The 25,234-nt window shown below is 36.1% G+C and overlaps 1 protein-coding gene across 1 annotated transcript in view; it reads right to left on the bottom strand.

Moving 5' to 3' along the window:
• ELP4 (elongator acetyltransferase complex subunit 4) overlaps window positions 1-25,234 on the bottom strand; it is a gene marked incomplete at its 5' end in the record, with an annotated part of 152,889 nt that overhangs the window by 70,458 nt on the left and 57,197 nt on the right. The window contains 2 exons of the mRNA XM_082485048.1: window positions 11,151-11,257; window positions 13,969-14,077. Coding sequence (XP_082341174.1) covers window positions 11,151-11,257; window positions 13,969-14,077 — 216 coding nt within the window. The remainder of the gene's footprint in view (window positions 1-11,150; window positions 11,258-13,968; window positions 14,078-25,234) is intronic.

Here is a 25,234-nt window from a genome sequence, read left to right as displayed (position 1 = left end):
TCTATCCATTTTTAAACAGAATTAAAGGAGTAGCTAAAACTCTGCCAATGAAATGACAGGAAGGCTATTTTTAGTCTAGATGATGTAGACCAAGCACAAACAGCCCATGGCTATGCTACTATTGAGGATCACATCTAAATACAAATATTAGATTTCCTTCTTATTAATTCCTTATTTTAACAGCAACAAGAATTACAAATCAAGTACTGCTTTGTATCTCTTAATAAACACTCATACTAGAAGGAGAACCATTCTTCCCTGTCTGACAGCAGCAAAAGCTCATATAACTCCTGTCACACTACTCTCTGATAGCAAAAGGTTTGTGAAAGGGCATTTGAGGCAACACAGGAAACCTGTAATCTGCCCAGAATTACAAAGCCTTATAGCAAAAGGTGAGAAGTACTGATTAAGAAGTATACGATGTTGCCTCAGGGGCTTTAGATTGCAGACCTGAGTCATAACTGACTTAAGAGACTACAGTGTTTATTGATTAAGCAACACATAACTAAATCCCTAATAAATCAACGAGAGAAGAGATGCAACCAATGGATAACCCCACATAATAAAGTGCTGAAAATAAACCGCTGCTCAGTTAGTAACATATGGCAGCTCCAGTGGCTGAGGTATGTGTTTATTCTATACATCGCACAAACTGTATATCAAGATGGGTACAAGCTGTGGCTATATCTAAGAGCAGACTTCCCTCGGTTAGTACCGAGAGCGTAGCTTCACCATACCCTGCTTGGTTCACACGCTCAATCTGCAAGTGAGCACTACCGATTCAGGACACCTATGTCTTTAAGAAAGACAAAAACCCAGACCAAGGTCTTCCTTAGTTTACTTTTTTCCACTCTAATACAATGCATGAGATTTAAAATAAAAAGTGGTGCTTATTGTATTAAATCATCATATCCTGCTATGCTTTCTGCCAATACAGGGGTAACCATACAAACTTCAGGCTGCACGTAGATGCCGTCTCAAAATCAAGCAACACCAGTGAGACTCAGTACACAAGCAAAACTTCTCCTCTTGTGCATCTGATTGTGTGCTGGCTCAGAAATAAAAGACAGAAAGGCTGCATGTCCAAAAAGGATACTGGAACACCGTAATCCTTGTCTGAGAATAGCAGAATGCGATTGCCGTTGTTGAATTTTTTCTGCCGCTCCGAGAGCCCAAGCCTTTCCGCCAACTGCACGGTTCTTACCTCCTCCAGCTGGAGAGCCTGGAGCCAACTCAATGACAAGGCAGGTCACTGTATAGCTGTTATACAAACACGTGAAACATTTTGCCTACAAATGCACCATTAAGGTTCTATTCAAAGCCCCAGTAGATATTCTGGGTATATCATGGAGACTTCAGAAGTCCCCTCAAGACTCAGGTACCACGGCCGAGTAGTCCACCTCAAATGTCCATGTGCAAGTCACACAAAGCTTATTTTTTTCAGAACGAGTGAATGTACAGCTCCTTAACAAACATTACTAAAGATCTTAAGACTTCAAATAATAAGCAATTGGGTTATTTTAAGACTAGCAAGCACCGTTTCGGATGCAAGGCGAAACTGATTTCCCTTACGCAGCAATACTCACATCCTCCCACTTAAAAGTGATAACCTGTTCTTTTTGTTTGTTTTCTGCTTTTACTTCTAAACATGACTCAAGCAGACATACTGCCCAAAGATTAGTGATAATATGAGAAAAAGGTAAGTCCATTTGGCTACTGTTTTGTAAACACATGAATTTTATGAACATCAGAGTGAAAAATCCTTCAGTAATTTTTGCCATATGAGTCTTGAAGGAGAGTACAAGAAGTTGAAGAGCCCAGAGAGAGTATTTTCATAAGCTAAAAACCATAGGTTCCTCAATCCTTAAATACCTGAAATGAGGCATTTAAAGTGAATTATTTTCAGCGAGGACTACCAGCTGTTTTCTGAAATTCAAGCAGTCTACGGCTGGTATAAATTGGCACTCAAATTCACTTTATATATTTATGTATTTATGGACACCAATAAAAAGCTTCAGTTATTGTACACTATACAAGTACTGCTCACTTTCTTCAGAAGGAAGGAATGAGGTAAGAGGGAGCTGAACTGCTGCTTGGTGATGCCATTCAAATTCAAGCTATTATGCTGAAGGGGGTTAATATAATGTTAATGTTAAGCTGGCCAGAAAAAACCCTTTAAATACAATAAATAATATTTTTCTTCTTGGAGACAGTCTCACTTGGTATTTCAAAAGCTGTTGGGATTTAACACGCAATGAGAAAATTTAAATTGCATTACGTATGATAACAGAATCCTCAGAAAACCATATGCAATACAACCAAGAAAAAGCAAATTCAAAAAAATCAAAAACATGCAACTAAACCAACTATAAGAAAGAGAGCAATAAAGATGGCATGACCAAAATCTAAGTTTATTTATGCCTTAGGCACTGTAGTCCTCAGCCATTTTCCTTATGACAATCTACTTTCTGCAAACTCCTTTTAGCCAGGAATATAAAAATAAAACGCACTCTGGAATTCAGTTAGAAATAATACCCCATAATTTGGCCAAAGCAGAAAGTAGGATTTGCACAACGGTTACAGAACATTTTTTTTCTTCACCTACAGTACTTTGCAGGCTGTGTATATTTTTTTCTCCTGTCTCTGTTTGGCACTTCTGTTAAGTCTTTCAGACTAAGAATAATAAGACTAGCTTGCCCTCAATAAAAATAAAATAAAAAAATGTTCCTGTATGTTAACAGTTCAGTAAAGGGTAATATTCTTTGTGAACCAGTGAAATAAACAGATCAGCAAAATGGTACAGAACAGTTTTTGTAGAGATGAAAAATAAATTTGTGGTTTCCTTACAGATTAACGTTCATCCAAAATCACTAATATTTTCATACGACTGGAAATGTTAACCTTAATCTTGAATTTGCAAAATTACAGTAAAACATTTTGGAATTTGTTTGATTCAGCATCTTACTAGTCATAGCAAACATTTGGCCACATTGCTCTGTTTTCCTACAAGACAACATTTTAACCCTTTCCAAGCTTTCGATGGGGCTATCTTACAGTTTCCTAGTTTACGGAGTACTTTGAATTACTTTCTACCCAGAGATCCATGATCAAAGCATAACAAACAGTATTGAGATGAGAAGATCGAGATGGACGCCCATCTTCCACGCCTATTCTCAACTTGTCAGTAACAGCCCTGCACTCCCATGTCAATGCATGTCAATAGGTTCATGTATGACGCAGGCCTATGGTTGAGGAAATGTTTTGATTTTCCTGTATTTACAGAGATACATAAAATTCAGAGATCTGGGGATTTTTTTTTTTTTTGTGTGTGTAATGGCGTGATTGAATTCACTATTATTTGAAAGCGAGAACATTATACAATTATGAAATGTATTCGCATTAAAATTTGGTGGTATTTTAGAAAGCACTTAATGGAGGTGGCACTCAGCTCCTGCTGAGAACCACTACGAATATGGTGCTTAACTCTTTTTGCTTCTTAATAACTCACCATCAATATCTTTCTAACTTATACCCAGAGACCTTTGTCTAAAAAGCACTACTATTTTAGTGAAAAACATAATCCTTGTGGATAAAGAGTTTTTTAATCTTACCAACCAACATTTTTAGGAAAGATGTCTGTAGCCTACCTGTCCTCGAATGCTAGGAAAGTGGGAATATACCAACTACTGTATTTGTCTGGCAAATACAAGATAAGTCGACCCATTTATTTACAGACTGAACAAGGCCAATCCATTTTGTGCTGCAGCACTGACCCTTAGCACAGATCCAGTGAATGAGCAGTCCATTACAATATGTACCAGTGACCTTTAATTGCATTAATGGCTTTGTTGCGTGTTCTTCCATTGCGACAACACAATTATGGTATAAATATTTCTAAACAACATAATTATTTGTTTCAATAAAAATATATATGAGTTCTGTTTCCTGACAAGCAACTGCAGATGCACTGTATTATAAGTGTTAAAGTTTTGAAAAATTGAATGGGGCCCTCATGTTATACTTGTATAATGTCAAACAACCCATAAACCAATATTAATTACGAAATAAATTTCAGGATATTACAAATCTTCACACGCAATCTAAGAGTTAACAGTACCACCCTGTATTCATCTTCAGAATACTGAAATAATTTAATTTACATTATACAGTATTACACAATAAGAAGGTGCTATTTTCAAATTAAATTTTTCCACGTTCACAAGATACAAGCGTTCTGAAATTCCATGTACCGCATAAAACTTATTACTTGATTAGCATTCCGAGGGTTTTTTATTTTTAAATAGGAGCACTCCGAGTATTGTTTTACCTCAAGTTATTATAATTTAAAAATATCTCCCAAAACTTTATCTAAACTGTACTGTCACAATTTTAAAGACGTTTATTTATTCAAAATTGTTTGAAAGAATGTAATGCATTTTTGACAGGCAGTCTTTTACAATATTGAAATCAAATCCTTGATTTCATCAAACCCTTCATATTCTGTGCCTTATTCCTGGAAGGCTCATGCCAAAATGATTTAGTTTGATTTTCTTTAACAATGGTAGGTTGGCTTGACAGCATCTGACAAAACAATTCAGTGAAGTACACCATACCAGGTAAAGAGAACCTGAACTGGCTACTAGATGAAATAATGCAGAACAGAGCTTGGAATTATGACAGAATTAGTTTTGCAGGAGAATCTTTTTGAAGCATTATTAATTTTAAATTAAGAAAATGTTACGGTGTTATAATCACTATCTTTTGACCTATGTTTAAATAAGCCAGTGGTAATATCTTCATTAATACCACAGGGAAAATGGACAGGAAAAATCAATGCAACAGTGGTTTGACTGGCATGAATTTCAGCTGAATTTTTTTACAATGTTTTACCTCTCTCTGTTAGAAAGTTTAGTTTTATATGCAGAGTTCCCTGCATTTGAGTTCCTGAGCTGAAGCGAAGCACCCAGTGCTAGAGTTCGCCAGGTAAGATGCTATCTGCTCAAGGCAGGCTGAGGAGAAAGAAGTTTTCCACGTGAGCCCCAAGGGTACATACGTTCTCAAATACATGGGGACGAGAGGCCTCAAAGATTTTATTACATTATGAAATTAAAGAATACACTTTGTGTAACACTTCCGAGAAGTTCTGCATCACCTTTGAACCAGGACTAGCTGTAAAGTTTCACCCACGCTCCAGGCACTGGGCAGCCAGGCAGCCACAGCCGTGTTACCCTCTGGCTCGGTAACAGCAGGTGCCATTCGGAGGTTGGAAGGGCCTAACATGGGGTCAAGTCTCGTAACCTCACCAGTGCACGATCTTAAAATACTGAGTTGCTTTTATCAATATACGAAGGTATATTGGCTGAGCTCCCAGTATTACAACACGCATCGCGTAGCATGTATTAGCTTTGGTGTTACATTGTGCAAACGTTATCTCAGCGAACAAGAATTCATCTCTGCCTTTTACTGACTGATTGCTATAGAACTATCACCTAACTTACATTTCTAATAAACCAATGTTTTGCCTTTTGTCAGCTCTCAGGCTCACAGATTCTTTTTGTTAAAACATTGCCTAAAATGGTTCGTTAATTCAAATGAGTTTGTTTATTTACAAAATTACTCAACCTTATAAACATCAGTGAAATATGACCAGGATGAGGGCGAGTCATTAATGAAGGCTGCACCAAATTTTCTTGGAAGAAGCTTTTAAGAAGTGATGCTATTAGAGATACAGCGGACACTTTCTAATTCTCACTGATAGAGAGGTTGGTATGGCACATGTGCGTGTTTTAAATATATGCTGATCCCATTGGTACTGGTGACAGGGTTCATTCGTTCCTCCAGAAGAAACCGCTCACGAATGACCCTAAACCATTATGTCCATACCCGTTCTTGATGCGTTTAATGAATAATTACAAAATGTTTCCGGGAGCAGAGTTCTGGCACTCAGTGACATCACCATCTCCTGAGTCACTTTGGACCAAACTTGTGCTATGCTAATAGCACACTGAAGTGCTGCAGACATCAGTTCTGACTTGGTCGTACCCACTTGTTCTGGTAAATAATCTATAGCAGTGGCTAATCGCACTCCTCCTTTGCAAATAAAAAGTTTACCAGAGTATAGTCTGTATAAAATAAGCAATGAAAAGGGATAGAGTGAAAAAAAAAAAAAAAGTAGAAATACAGAGATTTCAGATGGAAGCTACCTAAGACGTATTTCCTGGTTTTAATTGCCAAATTCACCATCTTAAAAGAAAAGAGTTTTAAGTCTTCTTCCAAATACCAATGCTGGACACATAACATACACATGAATATTTGGAGTTGCAATTAAATCTTGCTTATTTGGCAATCATTCACTTCCTTTTAGTCCTTTATTGATAGATGAAGAAAGGACATTATTTTAATGCCTTTGGAATCATACATTTATTTCTAATTCTATACAGGCTCAATTGCTGTTTTTTGTGATTATGTTTCCTTCCAAAGACATAACCTTTTACTCTGGCAATTACCACTAGGAAAAACGCACTGCAGAGCGTTCCATAGGACTACGCCGTGTCTGCATGCCACTGTCAAACCAGCAACTTTCCTGCCACAGGACTCCTCTAATTCTGACTTTCTTCTCCTCCTCTTAGGAAACACCTTTCAGAAAAGAACCTCCTGAACTCATACATTAACCTCTGGAAACTTACTTATTTTTGCTGTGCGGCAACTCTTGATATATTATATGAAACTGCTTCAAACTGAGCTGGCTTTTAAAGATTTTTATTCTGGTTTGCACAGGTGTTATATAGCCATTAAAAAGAAAATCATATTAGCTCGCTCTTACTTGTGCATTGATCAAAATAAAAAAAAAAAATCACAACAACTATTTATGAGACAAACTATATTATACAACTTGTAGGAAAAAGCTTATTCTCTACCCTACTAACGATTGACTGCTACCTGAAGACTTAAAATATCAGCATTAAAGCAAAACTAGGGATTCAAAAAAAAAACAACTCACAAACTTTCCTATTTGCAAACATTTATCTGAATTTATCAAAAGTTTTAACTTTAAATACATCATTTCAGAGGTTTATGTTGACCAGACAGTAACAAAGGGAGTTAATCAAATATGAATCTTCTCCAACTGTCTTGTCAAACCAGGTAATGATGTCCTGCCAGCCAAACTCAGAGGGAACATGTGAAACAAATACAAAAGTAAACAGGCCTTAAGCTGCCCAAGGGAAAGTCAGCAAGATGGCAATTTCAATCATTTGGAATAATACTAAAGCAGCCTTAGGCTTTTCTCAGAATGGAAACATGTCACTGTTACTGCAATATTTCAACAAATCAGACTGCAAAAGAAAGGAACACTTATGTAATCGCAGCCGTGGAACAGCGCTTTACTCAATGGTGAGATGGAAAATAATTAAGAGGAAATTCCCTTTTTACGAGTAATTGTAAATGTACCTAAACAACAAAGACAAATGATGTTTCCTTAGAAATTCTGCGGAGTGAAAATATCAAATTTAGGCACAGATTCCGTTAGTTTTGATACAGGAGGCTTTGGCACAACAAAGATAAAGTTCTATCAAATAAAACCGTGAACAAAAACTATTCCTACAAAATTTACCAAATGTTGATAAAAGTTACAATCAGAGCTACGAACAAAGCAAAAAGCACTTCAAGAACAATTCTGCTGAAAAGTTTCATTAAGATGAACGGGTTGTCATATCATTTAACTGAGAAATCAAAAAATATTTCAAATATTTGGGGAACTTACCTAATCAGTAAACTTTCAGTATGTGTCTAGTCATGTAGCCATCTTTTAGTCAATCATCAGAAAATCAAAGGCAAATTGGCATGACTCAACCCAAACTTTAATACCGCATGATTGTGTCGTGTAAGCTTGTTTTGTGCGAGGGCTGCTGTGGTTTTAGCAGAGAGATTAACGACCGGACCTAAGCTGGCCTCCAAACCTTGCCCTGCTGATGCCTCAAGCCCTTTGAAGTCTGACCATCATACCTGGCAAAACAACAGTGGGAACTAGGCTGGTGTCAGATCTAATCAAGTTTCCTGCCTCAGCATAGCTAACTATGGGGTACACTAATTGGCCCAATTGCGGATTATACCTTTTGCTACAGATTCAAGACAATAATTTAGTCAAATGATGGTTTTTATCTCCTTCTAATTAAGATTCCAAAGTGGGAAGAAATAGGATTAGACAGGCTAACTTCAAAATTGTGTCCTTTAAAGTGGTATGCACATAAGATAGATCTCTGATAATATTGCATATAATAATGTATCGCGAGTAACTAACATGTCAAGATTTGGGAAAGCCTGATCTAGCTACTGCACCTTTTACCGTAAACATGTAAGTTTTCCTGGAAAGGGTCTACCTCATAATTTACAAATGGAAAATGAATACTCATAAATATTCATTAAAAAACATTTTCATCCTGAATTAAAAAAAAAGTCCCTTTAGAATGCATTTCAGTCAAGCTCATTTTGACGAAGAAGATACAAGAAAAGCTGAAACAGTTAAATGATTCTGCAGACTATAAAGAGGCGGAGTCCCTCCCACAAAACTGCAATCTAATAAAACCGACCTGACATTTAAGGTTTTTTACTGATGAAGGCCAAACCATAAAGAGTTATTTAACTGGTGAGCAATCCAGATATGAGAAAATCCATGTCCCATGCTCTTATTTTAAACTGCAAAAAAAGAACGGTCTAGTGATGAAAACCCTTTTTGGAGAAATTTTGCTATAAAGCTTAGGTCGTGTATTTCTAACTTTTCTTACGGAATTTGATTTTAAAGGGGCATTTCAAGTAGGAGTGAATATTTTTACCCTAAATTGTGTATAGAACTAAGCAGAAGCTTTCCAAAAAACTATAACATACTCAAAATATATTTTCATTTCACATTTAAGCTGCATACTAAAGAAGTCACAAATTTACTTGTACTTTGTATAAAGCACGCTGTTGTGCTTTATGTTTTTACCCCCAGAACCAAACCTGACTGCTGACTCATCACATTCTAATTGCACAAACCCATTTTCGAAGACTGTGTTCACATCCCTTCTTAATTCAATTTTCCCTTGCTCCTATTTTCTTATTGACGTCATTGCTCTCGTCAGCCTAGCTGTAGTCTGCCTCCCCTAATAGTATGAGGAAAAACCCATACGTATTATAGATTAGTGAAATGTGTACGGGAAGATCACAGTAGGACAGTGATCTAACATGTTCAAAAAGGGCTAGTTTGTGTCAGTTCAGCTTATAGAAGGCGTATCTCTAACAAAACCTGAAGTTATTCAAAAGGGGCTGCAGCTGAGCAACGAAGGGAGAAATTACACAAGTGGGTCATATACGCATGTCTAGGGCAACAGGTTGTTTCAAGAGTTCCGCTACACCCCTGTTTCCAACGCTTCTGCCCCATGGCTAATTCAACTCTTTTTACAGAGCCTCCTGCTAAGGGTTTTTTTTTTTTTTTTCCTTCCAAATTACATTACAAATTAGAATCCCAAATACCTCTGACGGAAAAAATCATATTCTGAGTCAGGATTCATCGTGAGGAAAAAACCCTCAAATATTCTAATTCGTAGCTAGAACAAACGAGAATTTACTATGCTGTGAAATGAGGGTGCATGCTTCTCTGCACTTCTGAAAACAGTAAGAACATTTGTATTTTAAAACCAAACACAGACTATTCGGGTTTTTGTTTCTAACGTGATGCTCAAAAGCAGTTGTTAAAATGGTTTCATACCTCACACTGCCTGGTTTCACTAACTGCGTTCTCTGGAAAGTGAGAAACATTATAAAAGAACGTCTTGGGGAAAAAAGCCCTCCTTCGCATCTTTGCCTTTAAGCGGCTTCTGAAGAGGACCCCTCTAGTTGAGAAACTTCTAGCACTCATGCAGAGATGACCTGCACGAAGAACTGGCTGCCCGATTAACTATTAACTACTCTCAATAGGATTAGATAATTAAAGACATTGATGACCATTAATTAGGAGGAGGGCACCTTAATTTGTCACTTGATAGGGCCCTTTCAATGATTTATAGGTTAGGGCTACTTGCAATTGTGAAGGGGAGGGGGCAGTGAAGAGAGAGGACCCTTAAGTTACCTTATCAAGTGGCCAGCTAAAAAGGGCAGAGGGTCAAATAAGGGCCAAAGTGGTCACTTAAGGGTGAAGTCCCAAACACCAAAGCAGTGCCAAGCCACATTGACCATCATTTGGTGATGGAGTAAAAAATATGCTAATTTATTGGTGGCAATTCTCTCTTTTTATGGTTTCAAGCAGTTAAGACAAGTGGCCTGCTTAAGAGCTTTTCATTTGAAAAGAGATTAAACGAAATGGTTTGTCAGGGATGCTTGGCTGTTTTATGTCTTTGTTAAAAAAAAAAAATTTGCCCAGACTGTACCGATGACTATCGCATCCCCCCGAAAGCCATCTTCCATCTCTAAGCATTACTTGGTTAATAAATACATCAGCTCTAATTGCTTAATAGTGCTATGTTCATTTGCTCTTTAGCAAGATTAAAATGAAATACATCTTTTGTATTACTGCCTTCTATCAGGACTGTCTGCATAAAGGTCACGGAAAAAAGTTTAAATTTAGTAGGAAATTTACTTAAGGACATTAGTGTAAATGATACTGTGTTTAAAATGACATAAAAGAGCGAAAGGTGATTTCAGTAATGCAAAGAAAATGGTTTCTGAATACTGATAAGGACACTTATCCCTCATACCACACACAATTTTAGGCAGCATTATACATTAAAATCCTTCTACTGGGGTAATAACATGTAGCTACTTTCCCACCCACTAACACAAGTAAGAGCAAGTCATTAACATTTAATTAAATATGCTCCTGACATCCTTAGAAACATGTCACGCTTTGTTATTGAAGGTTGTGGCCTACTTTCTATGTACGTTTTAAACCAAAATAAACTATTTATAACGGACCGATTTAGTGCAGCAAACGCGACATTTTTAATTAGAAGGCATATTACAATATTTTATAAAGCCGTTCCGAACAGCGAAACCGGAATGAAATGAATTTACAACATCTGATGCATATTTCATGTATTGCACAAAACGAAACAGAAGAGATGGGATTAGCTCCACCTTTTGGGTTCTAAATAGTGAAACAAAACTGCTTCTCTTACCTCAATGGTGAACAGCTTCCTTTTTAATCTAAAAGCAAGGTCCTTCGTGTCTGACACATCACAGATCAAGCTATTAAGCCGAGGAATCTGATGTACATGAACCAAACCTTGTGGAAAGGAAGAGTAAAGGAGAGAAAAAAAAATTAAGAAAACGCTGTCATCCAGATGCATAAATTAGAGTCTTACAGCAGAATTCTGTATATTTACACACACTCATCCTCCCCTTTTTAAACTGGAGCTTACTACCAGGAGCAATGAAGCAAACGGTGCGATTATACTCAAGTAATCAAGCAGAATAAGATAAACAGAAATCCTTGTGCGAGGAAAACTAATTGCACTTTGGTACAGAAGTACAGATGTAAAGAGGGATCTTAATACTTGTCAAAACTACAGCCGGTTTGTGTGTGATTTTCTCTTGTATTTACAGTAAGCAAATATGGCTATCACCTTGCATGCTGCCCACGGCACCACTGAGTGATCTTTATTTTATTAAATGCACCAGTAAGCAGCCAGCAAAACAAGGCTTATGGGTTACTGATAACCACCGAAGCTCTAACGAGAAGTACCGCGTTTTGCGCCTTGAAAATGACTTTTGAAAAGTTTCCGGAAAACACCGATTTGAGACCGCGCTTCTCGAGAAATGTTAACCCCTATGCCTTCCGAGGAGAAAGTCGTTTTCTTCACGCAGGAGGCTCAGATAGCCGTTCAGACGTTTTGAACAGTACTAGGTGTACTGCAAGCTCTGCATTCTGTCAGCTGCGACTCAAGCTGATTTTTTCTGACAAGGACGCTGGATGGTTTTTGTGCAGCCTAATATAGTCTCTGAACAACCTAAGGGTGATTTTCTCCATCTGAAAACCAGGAAAGTTCTACAGGGCTTCTCAATTACTGGCCTATATTTGCTATTCGCAAAGCCAGCATCTAAATGGAAACACAGAACATTTAGAAAAGACATCCTACTTGAAAACGGCAGCTGTGAGACAACCCCTAAACACTAAAACCCTAATTTAAAATAAGGCAAGTATTTTTTCAGGGGTTTACTTATTTTTGAAAAAAGGGAGAATAAGGGAATAAAGTTTCCTAAAATTGAAATACTTTAAAAAGCGTAATTTGAATGGGTACTAATTACAAAAATTCTCAATAATTTTAGAAAGATATTTTCACACTTTGAAACCTTCTATCCCTTCTTCCAGTCTGGTGACATTTAAGAATTATTTGTTTGGCTTTTGAGCTCAAAATAGAATTATTATAGATAGGAACAGCAGGTATAACACAGGGTTGCTTACATACAGTATTCTAAAAATTTTTATTTAAGGATCATCTAAATAATTCTTTTGTTATTTTACTGACTTTTCAACCATTTAAATTCGCAGGCAGCTTCATAAAATTATTAATGCAGGATTCATTAAATAATGCAATAATTTAATCAAACTTCTCCTCAGTAATGTCAAAATCTTCCATCATCTGCAGTAAATAAATCATCTTAAAACGTTCTTAAGCAAAAAGAAGTTAAAACCGTTAAAAATACCTGGTTTTGGAATGTTAAACTAAGGTTGCCTAAACCTCAAAAGCTATATATATATATATTGCCATATAATTTTTATTAAGTAGTACCAAAAATGATTTAGCGTACATTTTTACAGGAAACCAGGAAGTAACCACTAAAACACACATTGTCTTAAAGGATCTCTTCAGTACTGAGAAAAGGAGTATCAAATTGACAGAATTATGTTAGCATAAACAAATGCCACATCCCCGATTATACAGTTCGAAAAATAATTAGGCAAATTATTCCAGCTTTTGTTCACGGTTTCTTTTTCATTCACCTTTTTTCAGCTAATGAAATGTGCACCATTTTCATAGTCAAAAGGATTTTTCTCTGATTTATTAATTACAGCCTGCATACACACAGTGGTGTCTCAACACCATCTTTGCTTCTTTTTCTGTATCTTCTGCTATGGAAAACACTGCCACGTTCTCCCATGTTTACAGCAGGTTTTGGATAAGCAGTTTACTTTCAACTAAAGGTTTCCATGGAACTACAGTAGTATCACAATAATAATAGCTGTAATTTATGCACACTCAGAGCACCGCTCTGGATTAGTAAAATTATTTGCTCTTCACTGCTTTGGCTACGCATAACTTCTAATATTTTAAAATTTAAATAATTTTGCTGCAACAGCTATCAAAGTCTTTGGGAAACAAAATGCAAGAATAAACACCGTTACGCATTTTGAAGATAAATCACTCGAAAGGTTTAATGACTTTTTACCGAAATCAGTTTCATATTTTACGTGCCGCACATATCCACATTCGTGTCTTTAAATGCATAAGTGCTGTAACTTAAAGCTGAAAAATCGGACGTTATTTCTGAGATGAAGTTTATATAGCACGTCATGTAGCAGTTTATTCCCCTTAATATAATATATGTTTTTCCGTGTTCTCTATTTAAAACTTGGCAGATCAAAAGTATTGATTTCATGACAAGTTCAGCTCGCTGGTCAGATGATTGCCAAGCCCCCTCCGCATGTGAATTCCCCAAAGCCTGCCTGTTGAGATGTACATCTGATTGAGCCATGCCTCGGTAATACGCCTTGACAACATGCAAGGAGTTGCCATGTTTCCTTTGCAGCCTTAATGCACTTTACTGCAAATTTTCCTAACTCAAGACTGGTTAGCAAGGAGAAACATTTAAGAGGTATATTCTGAAATGAAATCAAACGGTGCTTTATAGCAGATACCCAATCGGAGGGTAAGCCGCTAAGTGCCCTAGAAACACTCAGGGCAGACTTTTTGCATTGCTAAAGATGGAACTTACCGTGGTAATCCTTGTATAATGGATTGGTTTCTCTCTCAGAGCCAATAAATGATTCAAGACCAACTACCGTATCTGACAAGTTTGTTACACGTTCCATAATTGCTTTATTCTGTAAGACACGGAAACAAAATACACACCCTATGTGATGAAAAAGGTAATTAATGTTCATAGAGTAAGCCTTGGTCTTCTCAGTGACAAACTGTGGGGAAAAAATAGGTCATCGATACTTAGAAATTACATTAGAGGGCTTTTTTACTTAAAAAAAAAAAAACCCAACCAAACACTTGAAATTTCTCTCTAAAGGAAACACACATTTGACAAGCAGAAACCATAAAAGGGCTAACTTAACACTAAGTTCATATTTCCCTAAACCTTCATAACATAAGCATTTGCTCAGATATTTACAAGCTATGTGGCACTTAAGCACCTCTCATTCATTTCTACTATGGGTCAGATGCCCAACTTTTGTTTGTGTTCTGAAAACCTTGTTTTCTAATACACTTAGGCATATCACCACTACTATTTTGAGCAAGCACAACCCACTCGATTATTCATTTTGGCCATCAGTCAAACAACATGGAAAACCAAAGCATTTTCTCCAGTACTTTTCTTCCTAAAAGTTCCTCTCTACACAACATATGAATCGAAAGCTTCAAGTTGCATTACCATTTCTCAATATGTTTGTGATTTATAAGTGATGCCTTATGTCTTGTGCAACAATGTACTATCATGTGCCTCAAATAAGCCATTTTCCGCATAGTTTTCTTTACTTCATTTAATATAGCAGAAAACAACATTCAAAGGTCACAACAGAGATCTTCAGAGGTAACTCAGGATAAAACATTCTTAAGTGCTTTGAAGATGCCAGTATTTAATGAGCAAGAAAGAGAGACAAATCCGTGCTAAAAAACAAAATATTTCTTCAAGATAAGAAGTAGTTATCTTAAAGCTGCCTGGACAGCTGGTATACTCTTGCTCTTGATGGCTGTGGCTGCTATACCCATCATACTTCAGGGGTATCAAGACCAATCACCTCAAAATATCTACTCCAAGTATGAAGAATTAGCTCCGTAGCTCCAAGTTATAGTTGTGTATTGTTTATTAATTTTAAAGCATTTTGTAAATTCGGCACTTCTTTCATAAACTATACAACCAACGCTTACTATGAAAGTCAATTTAAATACTGGTAAACTATTTCATAATAACAATTCATAAAGTAATTAGGAGCAGAAAGAAGGGAAACATCCCTAGATATGTTAGAAAAGTCAATGCATAGTAGTGACACACAGGTTTATTAAAATGGTGATTGATACACCAATTGCTTTCATGAACCCCATTTCAACAACAGCGTATTTCCTAGCCACAGAGAAGCCCACAAAGCAGATGTGAAAGGTGAACATTTCCTACCCCTATGAAAGAATTACCTAAATTCTGGTTTTTGACTGCTACGTAAAGAAACTTGTGGCCCCTCCTGCACAGCCCGAGCTGCTCAGGTTACAAGGCCTAAATCCACCGATCCCATGGTACCTTTACACCCCCTCCCTTCCCCACCTTATGGGCCAGATGGCATTAAATCCTGGGGACTGGTCTCTTTTCAAAGCCGCTACTTGTGCACAGGCCAAAAGGATCTATCCCCATGGATTCAGGGAACTTCGATTTTACCTACAAAGTCTAATGATGGACAATGATAAAAGAATGTTACACTACAGAATTTCCTTTTTGAGGAATAACATAAGTGATCTGAGGTAGAAGAACACTGCCTACATACCAATCCCTAAACTTCGCTATTATATCCACTCCTGAAATATTGAAGCTGACTTGCAAATTCTTTCCTCTTCTAGGAAACACATTGAAAAAAACGTTTGCTGTCCATTAACGTTTTTGTTTGCTGGCTTTGATAACAATGGGTTACAAAAACTGTGGACAGAAAGATGCTCAACCATCAGCAAGGTATCCTCACCATTAACAGTCCTGCAAATCATAAGAATAGCATCTTTCTTATTTGGTCTTAATTCTGGAAAGATTAAAGTGAGGGATAGCAATTCAATATTTGCCTAACGATACATACTTCAATATGTTGGTTTCAGCTCTTCTTCTGACCAGGTTTGCTTTCTTAAATTGTAGTCTGTTTCCTCATGTTGATTTTGTTTTTGCTTTTAAAGTGTGTCAAAATATTCTCCTGGCTTAATGCAGTGTATCTCGGGAAATATTTTGCACAGTGAATCGCCACACCAAATAGACATTTGCTTATGTGGCATTGTTGCCATAGATCTGTATCTATCACGTATTTTCTAGTTTGCAGTGTTCAGCACATTAACGTCCAATCAAAGCTGACGTCAGCACACAGATAGTTGTGATGTATGGCATACTGACATAAACACACAAATCATGTTGCCCCATCTGGGCTTGAAAATTTAACAGAGCTCCAGATCTTCCTCCAGCCCCATACAAATCTACCTCCTGCTTCTGGCATAAACTTGGCAGCTCTGGAGGTGAGCCAGGACATGGTTAGGAGGGAAGCCAGGAACGGGGAGATTCAGGGAAAGAGTTTGTTGGCAGCCAGAAGAGGTATTGTTTTAAAATACACTAAAAAAATAAAAAAAACCAACCCACCCAACCCAGTCCTGGAAAGTTTTCAGTCTTACTAGACGTACTGCAGTTTTTCTAAATTAGTTAGTTCAGCCAAAAAGGTAATTATTCTAACAACATGGTAGCAACCCTGTTGTGCAGGCTGGGCTAGGCATCCTTTCTATATCTTACTTTGTGCTCGCCGTTTTAGACAGACATTTTCTTTTAAGTGCAAACTTGCAATATTCGGCCTCGGCCAAAGTGTACTTTCAAACCAATGTCTCAAGAAAATCCAGGTAGCTAGTTGGATATGTAAGTGGGAACTATACATATGCGTTTAACTGGCTTTTGGGAAGGGCTATTATGGAAAAGATGGCTTTGTCCTACTAATTCATTTGCGGAATCTACATAGCTTTGAGTAATCATTTGTGCGTGTTTAAAAATACTTATTTACAAATAAAACAGTTCAAAATGTATCACCTTCTGTGTCTGAGTACAAAGCATGGTATTCTACCAACAGAAAAATATGTATAGCCTGCATGCTCAAATTTACAGACTGAAATTAATATTGCACGTTTCTACTGGACTGAGTTCTTAATGTACCACAATTTTATCATTAGTATTATTAATCAAATCAATCCTGGTTCATCTGGATTCCGTATTAGGAAAAAAATCTGTCTTTTCTACTCTGCTCTAATTTCTAGTTCTCCTCTGATTTCCTGTCAAAATTTTCCTAACATCCAGAGATATGTCCTCCCATTTTTATTTTGTCGGTTCCTAAAGAAATTAAAAACCTCACAAAATTTACAGTATAAAAATATTTAAATTCTCAGTCCGTGCACTGCATTAAGTAAAGACAAGTAAAAGAATGGGAAATTTTCTTAGAATGGCTTCAACTTTTCTACGTAGTACATATAAACAATCTCAAAATTTAAAAGGAAAATAAGACACTCATGTTAAAGGTCTACAACAAGATCCAACTGGCACCTGTATAAATACACTACGCTCTTGAATCACATGGGCTTCGTATATTTGCATTTATATTCAGATCAATACATTAACATAATTTTAATACTAATTTATATATTGAATTGAAATTAAGGTGTTTTAAGACTATGTCTCTTTTCAAAAGACATTAGGCCTATATTTTGGTATTTGACTTCCGTACCTTTACATTCTGGAAATCTAATCTCATCACTAATTTTATTTTAAAACAATTAAGAGTTAAGACATTGAATCCTAAAATGGGTTTCATTACCTATAAAACTACTTACAAACAGCTGCTGGCACTGGGACAAACCCCAGTTTAAACGGTGAGTGGCATACCTTCCGTATGACAGCACAGAATTTAAAGATGAATTCAGCTACTCCCCCCAAGTCTAGGGAAAACTGTAATTGTGTTGTTACCAACAGGTGAGTCCCGTAATCCTGACACTTCATTCCAAAGAAGGTCTCAATAATAAACAGCAAGCAAGGAGGTTTACGCAAAGTAATACGAACCCTATGAACTTAAAGCAAATTTTAGCGCATGCATTTTCAAAAAAAGCTCCAAAATTGGTCCTGCCTTTATTTGTTTCTGTTACGTTCTGTCCTAAGGCTGAAGTAAGCATAGTGATATAGCGTGGGCAGCCACACTGGACTACAGTGAAACACTGGCTGAATATTCAATAGATGAAGTAATTCTTGAAGTTTGCTGAGAGATTATCACACAATGATGTGGTAATGACCTCACAATACACAAATATTTACTGCTTGTCATTACGACTTAATCTCCAAAGGATTTTAAATTGAAAAGATAAATTATTAATACTAAGAAACATGGCTTAAATATTTATCACCATTTGTTAATAATTACTGCTCAGAAAATCACAGAATTACCCATACATTTAATTTTGGTAAAAGAAGCTAGGTATTAGGCCCTTGTACTAGTTTTACAGATACAGTTTGTGCACTTTTTCATTATTCACAAATCCTGAAACTAAAAGATTAATAACCGCTCTGCCAAAAAGTGTTACATCAGTAATTAACAAAGACCATAAAGTATAAAATTCTATACTTATTCTGACTCCAAGTTGATGTGCACTGTTCACAGTGCTTGCACGCACTGAATCTACAAACTGAACATAGAATTTTGGCTCTAAAATGAAGGTACCCTCAGAGTACTGAAAAATAAAATGAGAAAAAGTACATTAACACATTTTGGTATGTAGAAATTTGTATCAGTATCACAAGAAAACTGAATACAAGCGTGATGTCTTTACTGGAAGACTGATATCCTAGAAACACACTTCAAGGACTTTCTACAAACTGCAATGCCTTCAGTGATGAGAGATCCACATTTAGGGATTCTGACTCATGAAGCATCTTCTTTTACCTTTGAAAGAACCCTACTGACTACAATAGAACTGAAATATAAATATCCATTCATATGGCTGAAATCACATAGGCATTGATTTTGGTTGATTTCTTTATAGGTACACTGTAGCTAATTTCAAGAAATGAATAATATATTTGAACAATTTTATACAACTTACAGAAGCAAAGAAAGGACGTGTACTGAAGACACAAGCAGGTAATTAGATGCAAGGTACTCGTAAAAATGGGAAGGGAGTAACAAAGCATCTGTTGGCCAATATGTTACACAATGTATTAATTCCAGATTTTGGTTGTTCTCCTAAAGATGCTTTCAATAATGTTTGCCCTGATAGTCTATATAAACTCAAGAGCCTTTCAACTGTGAAACCAGTTAGAACTAGTATTTTTGTTTCTTAGAAATTCAAAACATTTGAGCCATGGTTCCCTTATCTTATACCTAAAACAGTTACTGCTATGGGAACTCTGCAATGTTATTATCAAATACATCAGATGAAGGTGGATGACACGGTATCCAATTAAAAAATTCTGAAAAAAAAATCAGGAAAAATAATCAGCCAGGAAATAAAAACTAAGTATCAGACACTAAAAAAACCCACATCTTTGGATCTGGCCTGGACTTGCTTATTACTTGAGCCATAAAAGAATCTAATGCCAGCAAACCTTGGCACCCTACAAAATAAAAGATATGTCTGTTTTGCCATTGGAGGGAAGACCTAAAGGCCAACAGTGAAATGAGTGATGACTCAATATAGATAAAACAAGTAAGTCCATTAACAGTTGCTGCTGAGGCCTACAAAACCGAAAGTGAGAACAAAACCCATGTAGTTGAAATCAAACTTTCCATCTGGTGATCTCCAAGTGCTTTACAAAAGACAGGCAAGTGCTGCATTCCTCATTCACAAGTCACGTAACAAGCACAAAGATGACATGTGAGTTGTCCAAAGTCACAAGCCAGTCAACGGTGAGCTGGGAACCGAACTCTGCCTTCCGTTGAAGCCTTCTACCCCCCTCTAACTGAGGTTTGGTTTAGGAGGCTGCATCTATGGCTTTGGGGTACCTGGGAAATATTTGGTGGTATCATGAAGATGATGTAGGAGTTAAAGCCCAGAAAGCTGGGTACCGAAAATCCCGTTATTATCTGGCTGAAAGAGGTGACAGATGTACAGGGTATTAAAGGGTGACACTTTTTGAGCTGAATCCCCGTTCAGTGCTTTTCTCTTCTGACTATTTCCTTAGCATTCCGTAGCTGAAAGCACAGGCTGCATGTGACTCTGAATGGTTCTGGGGCTCTTGCATGAGTCCTGCTGCAGTGGGTAGATGAAATAAGCCTGATTGAGCCCTTCTTCAGTGAAGGGTGATGAGCTGAGAAGAAATTAGTACAAGATCTGGGCTGAGATGAGCCCAGCATCTCCCCTGAACACTATCTGGTCCTTATTAATGAGATTGTCTCATTATTATAAAAGCATGTATATGGGAAACTTTACGTTATTATTTGTCTTTATCACAAAAATGAAATGAGCATTTGAACAGATTTGTTTACAAAATTAAACGCATAAAATATTCAATGCTACAAGTTGGTCATAGTGTAGTATAAAATACAGATGCAAAAGTAGACTGAAAGAATGAGAATCATATTACAAAAGAGCCATAACAAAACTGCTGAAATTAATGTACTTGAGAGCAACTGGCTTAAATAAAATCTTATGACTCCACCGGCAATTATTCATTATAAGAAGGTGGTTTAGGTCCTTTTGTTGCCATTTTCCCTGAAAAAAAATGTCATTGCAGTTTGCTTCCCAATTCAGAAAGGCTAACTATTGCTGCAACTTTCATTCTTTAAACAGCGAATTGCATTTTATTCACAGGTGACCAAAAAGATCCTCCTCTATTATTTCAATTGATAGTACACAAATACCAAAAGGAACATCTAAATGAGGTTGGTAATCAAGTGGCAAGATCCTGAAATTTAAAATCATTTAAAAACCGAATCCCTTAGTCAGTATAAAATTATAGGCTGTCATCAGGAGCAGGCTGGCAAAGCTAGGTCCAGATGGGAAACTGGCTGGGCAATAAGAAGAGGTAGGGTGGAAACGATGGGTAGGCTGGAAACGATGGGAACCTCAGGAAAGACATGACTGCTCCCTCTGCTGGCAAGGTTCTCACCTGCTTTAATTTTTAACTAATGAGTAGGCATTTCTTTAATTATTTAAGATCTAGCCAATAAATAATGCAGAATGTTCCTTCCTCAGTCTGTTGCTGTGTGTTTGCACATTTTTGAACTTATGGTGCCCTATTTCACTAGAATAATTTGCCATAGAATTAAGACTCAGATGGATATCTGATGGTAGCGTTACCGGCTTTATATTTTAATTGTTCATAATTGAGAGGCAAGATTCAGCTATTTAACCTTCAAAATAGCCTATTTTACAATGTATGCACATTTCGTATTTAACTTACATATTTCATAATATTACGATAAATTGCTCATCATATCGTGCTGTAACAAGAACCCTTTTATGTAGCAGTAAGATCTCTATAAAATGAAACATTCTGCAACACAAACATACTAAATTATACGTCATACCAAAAAAGTGCCATTCTTCCATGAGTAAAATTCACGACCAGAGAGTTCAGCGATAACGCTTGTATTAAAACTTAATTAAAAGATGAAGATAAGTCATTTGTTACTTGATTTGTGATATAAATTAATAGCTGCGGTAAGAACATTTAGAAAAAATCTGTTCTAGGATTTTGGCCTACAACCAGAAGCTCCCAGAACAGGAGGGATCAGCTTTTTTTGCCCACTGTTCTCATCTGAATCCTGGCTGAAAAGCTACTCCAGCTCCCAGCTTTCCAGAAGGCTCCATCCCAGGAATCCTCGCCTGCCATTTGGTTTGCTGATTTTAATCTCACAGGACTTTCTTACAGTGGCTCCACTATGCTGAACTGGCACTTGCTCCTAGAAGTGAGTTATTATTAAACTTGTAGGTCAATTGTGGCACTAACAACTCTTTGGAAGCTTTCAGCCACGGTGTACAATTTGCTGGTCTAATTAAATATTAATTCTAAGTGTTACATTCTGTGGCTAAGAGCTTTTATTTTCCATCATCAGTCTGGAAGAGAAAGAGGTTACAAGGCTAATTTAATCTTTTTTTTTTTTTTCCCTAGCATTAAAGCTTAACTACACAGGCACAAAAACATCATTAAAGATGCAGTATTCCTTTTTATTATGATTATATTGTAATTAATAGAGCAGGTCTAAACAAAAAAGACATAAAATTAGATTCTGATATTTCAAGGTTTTTAAACAACACCAAAAGTTCATATAAAAATGTTTCAAAGGAAACACTGCACAGAAATTCAATATTCAGTTATTTGAAAATCATTTAGGATGGGAAATACATATGCAATAATTTAAATATAAAATAGTTTTACACAAAATTATTATTCTTTGTTCTGAAGTACAACAGACAGCAGATAAAACTCATATTTAGTGATAGATTCACAGGGCATTTTTTTTCAAGAACTTGTACTTCCACTTAAGTGAAAAAAATAGTACTGCTTCAGAAAAACAATACTACCTTCCATTTTCTAACAGAACTACCTGCTTAGAGCAGATAACTACTTTGTCCTGCATTATTTAAAGTCACTCTTCTAATCTTTACTTATCAGTGTCCAAATGGGCTCAATACATGAGCCTCTTCCCTTCTGCTTCCATAACAGTTGTGTCCATGTCTGGACACTGGGCATTATATTAACTACTTAGTCCAGTAGCCAAAAGATTCCATATGCTTGAACAGATGACTATCTCCATACTGTGATGGGATATTTAACTGTTTAGGTCTAATATTGCAGTTGAAAGATTTAGTTCTAAATCTTACCTAATTTTTTCAAGTTTTCATAGGTGTATTTTCAGATTATATACATAAAATGTAAAAAACATTTGCAATGTTGCATGTACTCATTAACTTTTAAAGTCTGACATGTCATTTTGGAAAAGTGATTTTTTTGATCACAAGAGAGTGTGTTGATGTGATGGTGATAAGGATGTGTGTATATAGTGTCTTTCTACAAAGTAAAATTTATTAAAATGAGAGGGCTGTTTTAGGAGCGCAGTTTTAACATTCAATGTGACTGTTCATCATAATATAGCTAAGTCAGTTAAAAGACAATTAACATGTGAGTACAAAATCATGCTTCAAAGGTACATTGTATTTGTTTCTGAACTGGGTAGTTGTTACCAAATCAAACCTGGTAGAGCTATAATGCAGCTTGTTGGCAACCATAAATTTATTTTATGAAACAACAAAATATTTCTATTTCTTCTGCAACCTGATTAGCAAATACTATCAACAATAATAGAAATTGAAATCAAAATTACTTACTGTCCCACAATTTAAATTTTGAATTGTATACTTCTCTTGAACTTCCTACTCGATCATAATTTTAAAGATGCTTTTATGAATGGCTAGAATATCCAAACCAGAATATTCATATCCTAAATCTATGTGGATAACCGAAGAATACCTGTCATAAACTCATGACTGTCAATATTTCTCTATATGGTTGTTAAACTGTATTTCCCACAGACAATGAAAAGCAATGTGTAACATTAAAAAGCAAGTCAAAACCCCCCAATATAGGAAAATATAAAGAACATTTCATCTTCACAGTTTCTATTTTGTAGAGAATTTCAAAAGCTTACTTAACTATGATACAGAAACTACATGACATTTGATCTCAGCACAAATTTGTGTGCAGCGGCTGCCTCATCAAATACATTTGAAGGTTATTCGGCCTTTTACACTTGTGAAGTCTCAGAAGTTAGAGTTCTAAGGCAGGCAATCACTCTTAGCTCTTGTCATAGGAATAAAGATTTCAAACTGTGAGAAATTCACAAGCTATAGGAGTTCACATCTTATAATCCTATATTAGCAATGGATTGTAAAGCGCTCTATTGCTTGACTTCGAGTTTAGCTGCTAAATTACTCAGTGTGAACACAAAAGGCTGTGGATGTGAAAAGGTTTGTTTCTGAATTTTTCTACACTGAAACATACAGTAACTTATGCACTTCAGTGAATTCACAGCATCAAAACATTAATATTGTAGGAAATTAATTTTTTAACATACTGGATGAAATAATGAAAATACCTTGCTAAACAGAACTTCAGACTCTGAGGACAGGTTCTGTAACAAGACTTATTCAGAGTGACTTTTCATTAGTCAATTAATTTCCCTTGGCACATGCTGACTAATACGGTTGTTAGTCCTTACCAGTAATACAGCTTCAAGTTCAAAATAAAGAATGGCTTTAATAAAAGTGTTACGCTTTCTCCCAGTGAAAATAATAATCTACTAAAAAAATATTACTTAAGTGACACAAAATTGGGAAGAAGAGGAACAGAATTACAAACGTTATTTAGTATTTTGGGGGAAAGATGTTTTTGGATTTACCAATTTATTTACCAATTATTTAAATTTTGGATTTAGCAACTAAAGAAAAAGAAGAAAATACAGTAGGAAAATATTTTAAATTCTAATTTAGGGCTTTTGCAAGTATAAAACAGTGACATTAAAGTCCTTTAAGTCACACTGTGTAACACAAAAAGTTTGTTGTTTTTTTTTTTTTTTTAATTAGGTACTAAACTGCACAGATTATCAACACACAGAAAAAGAATCCTTGTTCTTATAATATTCCTTAAATTTTGAAAGAGTAACAGAAAATGAAATCCCTCTTCAGTCTGCCCTCCTTATCAATGCTAGATTTTAAAAATGGAAGTAATTTTCCCTTTTCAAATGCACTATCTGATTTCATAGGCACAATGCATTTTCAAGAAGCAGTAGAAAGACTTGAAAAATAACCTCCCATCAACTATTTTAATCATACTCGTAAGTATCTCAATATTTATTACCTGACAGACAGTGTAAGATAAGAGTATGTTCAATCAGTAGAAAATATCAATCAAGTAAAACTTGTCACACATCATCTGAATAAAATTCATAATTGGATAAGTTTTTAGTGTCATTTTCTTGAAATCCTCTTCCAGAATAATGTATTCCTATTTTTGTGGTTGATAAAAGAGAATTTTCTTTTTTCTTCATGCACTTTTTGCACTGGAATTTTCATCAATAAAACACAAAGAATGTGTGTTCTTTAGTGGACTACAATTTATTTAAATTGTTCTGAAAAAACTCTGTACGCAGCCAGATTTTTTGTAAATTTGCGTCTTACCAAAATATAGCCTTACAGAAGACTGTGGAGACATTCAGTGTCCCATCAAACTGGGTAAATGAGCATCATCTTTGGATAAATGCAATTCA

This window comes from Vanellus vanellus, assembly GCF_965231255.1.
Source record: "Vanellus vanellus genome assembly, chromosome: 6".
NCBI classification, from domain to species: Eukaryota; Metazoa; Chordata; class Aves; order Charadriiformes; family Charadriidae; genus Vanellus; species Vanellus vanellus.
This window is presented reverse-complemented; position numbering and strand designations above follow the sequence as displayed.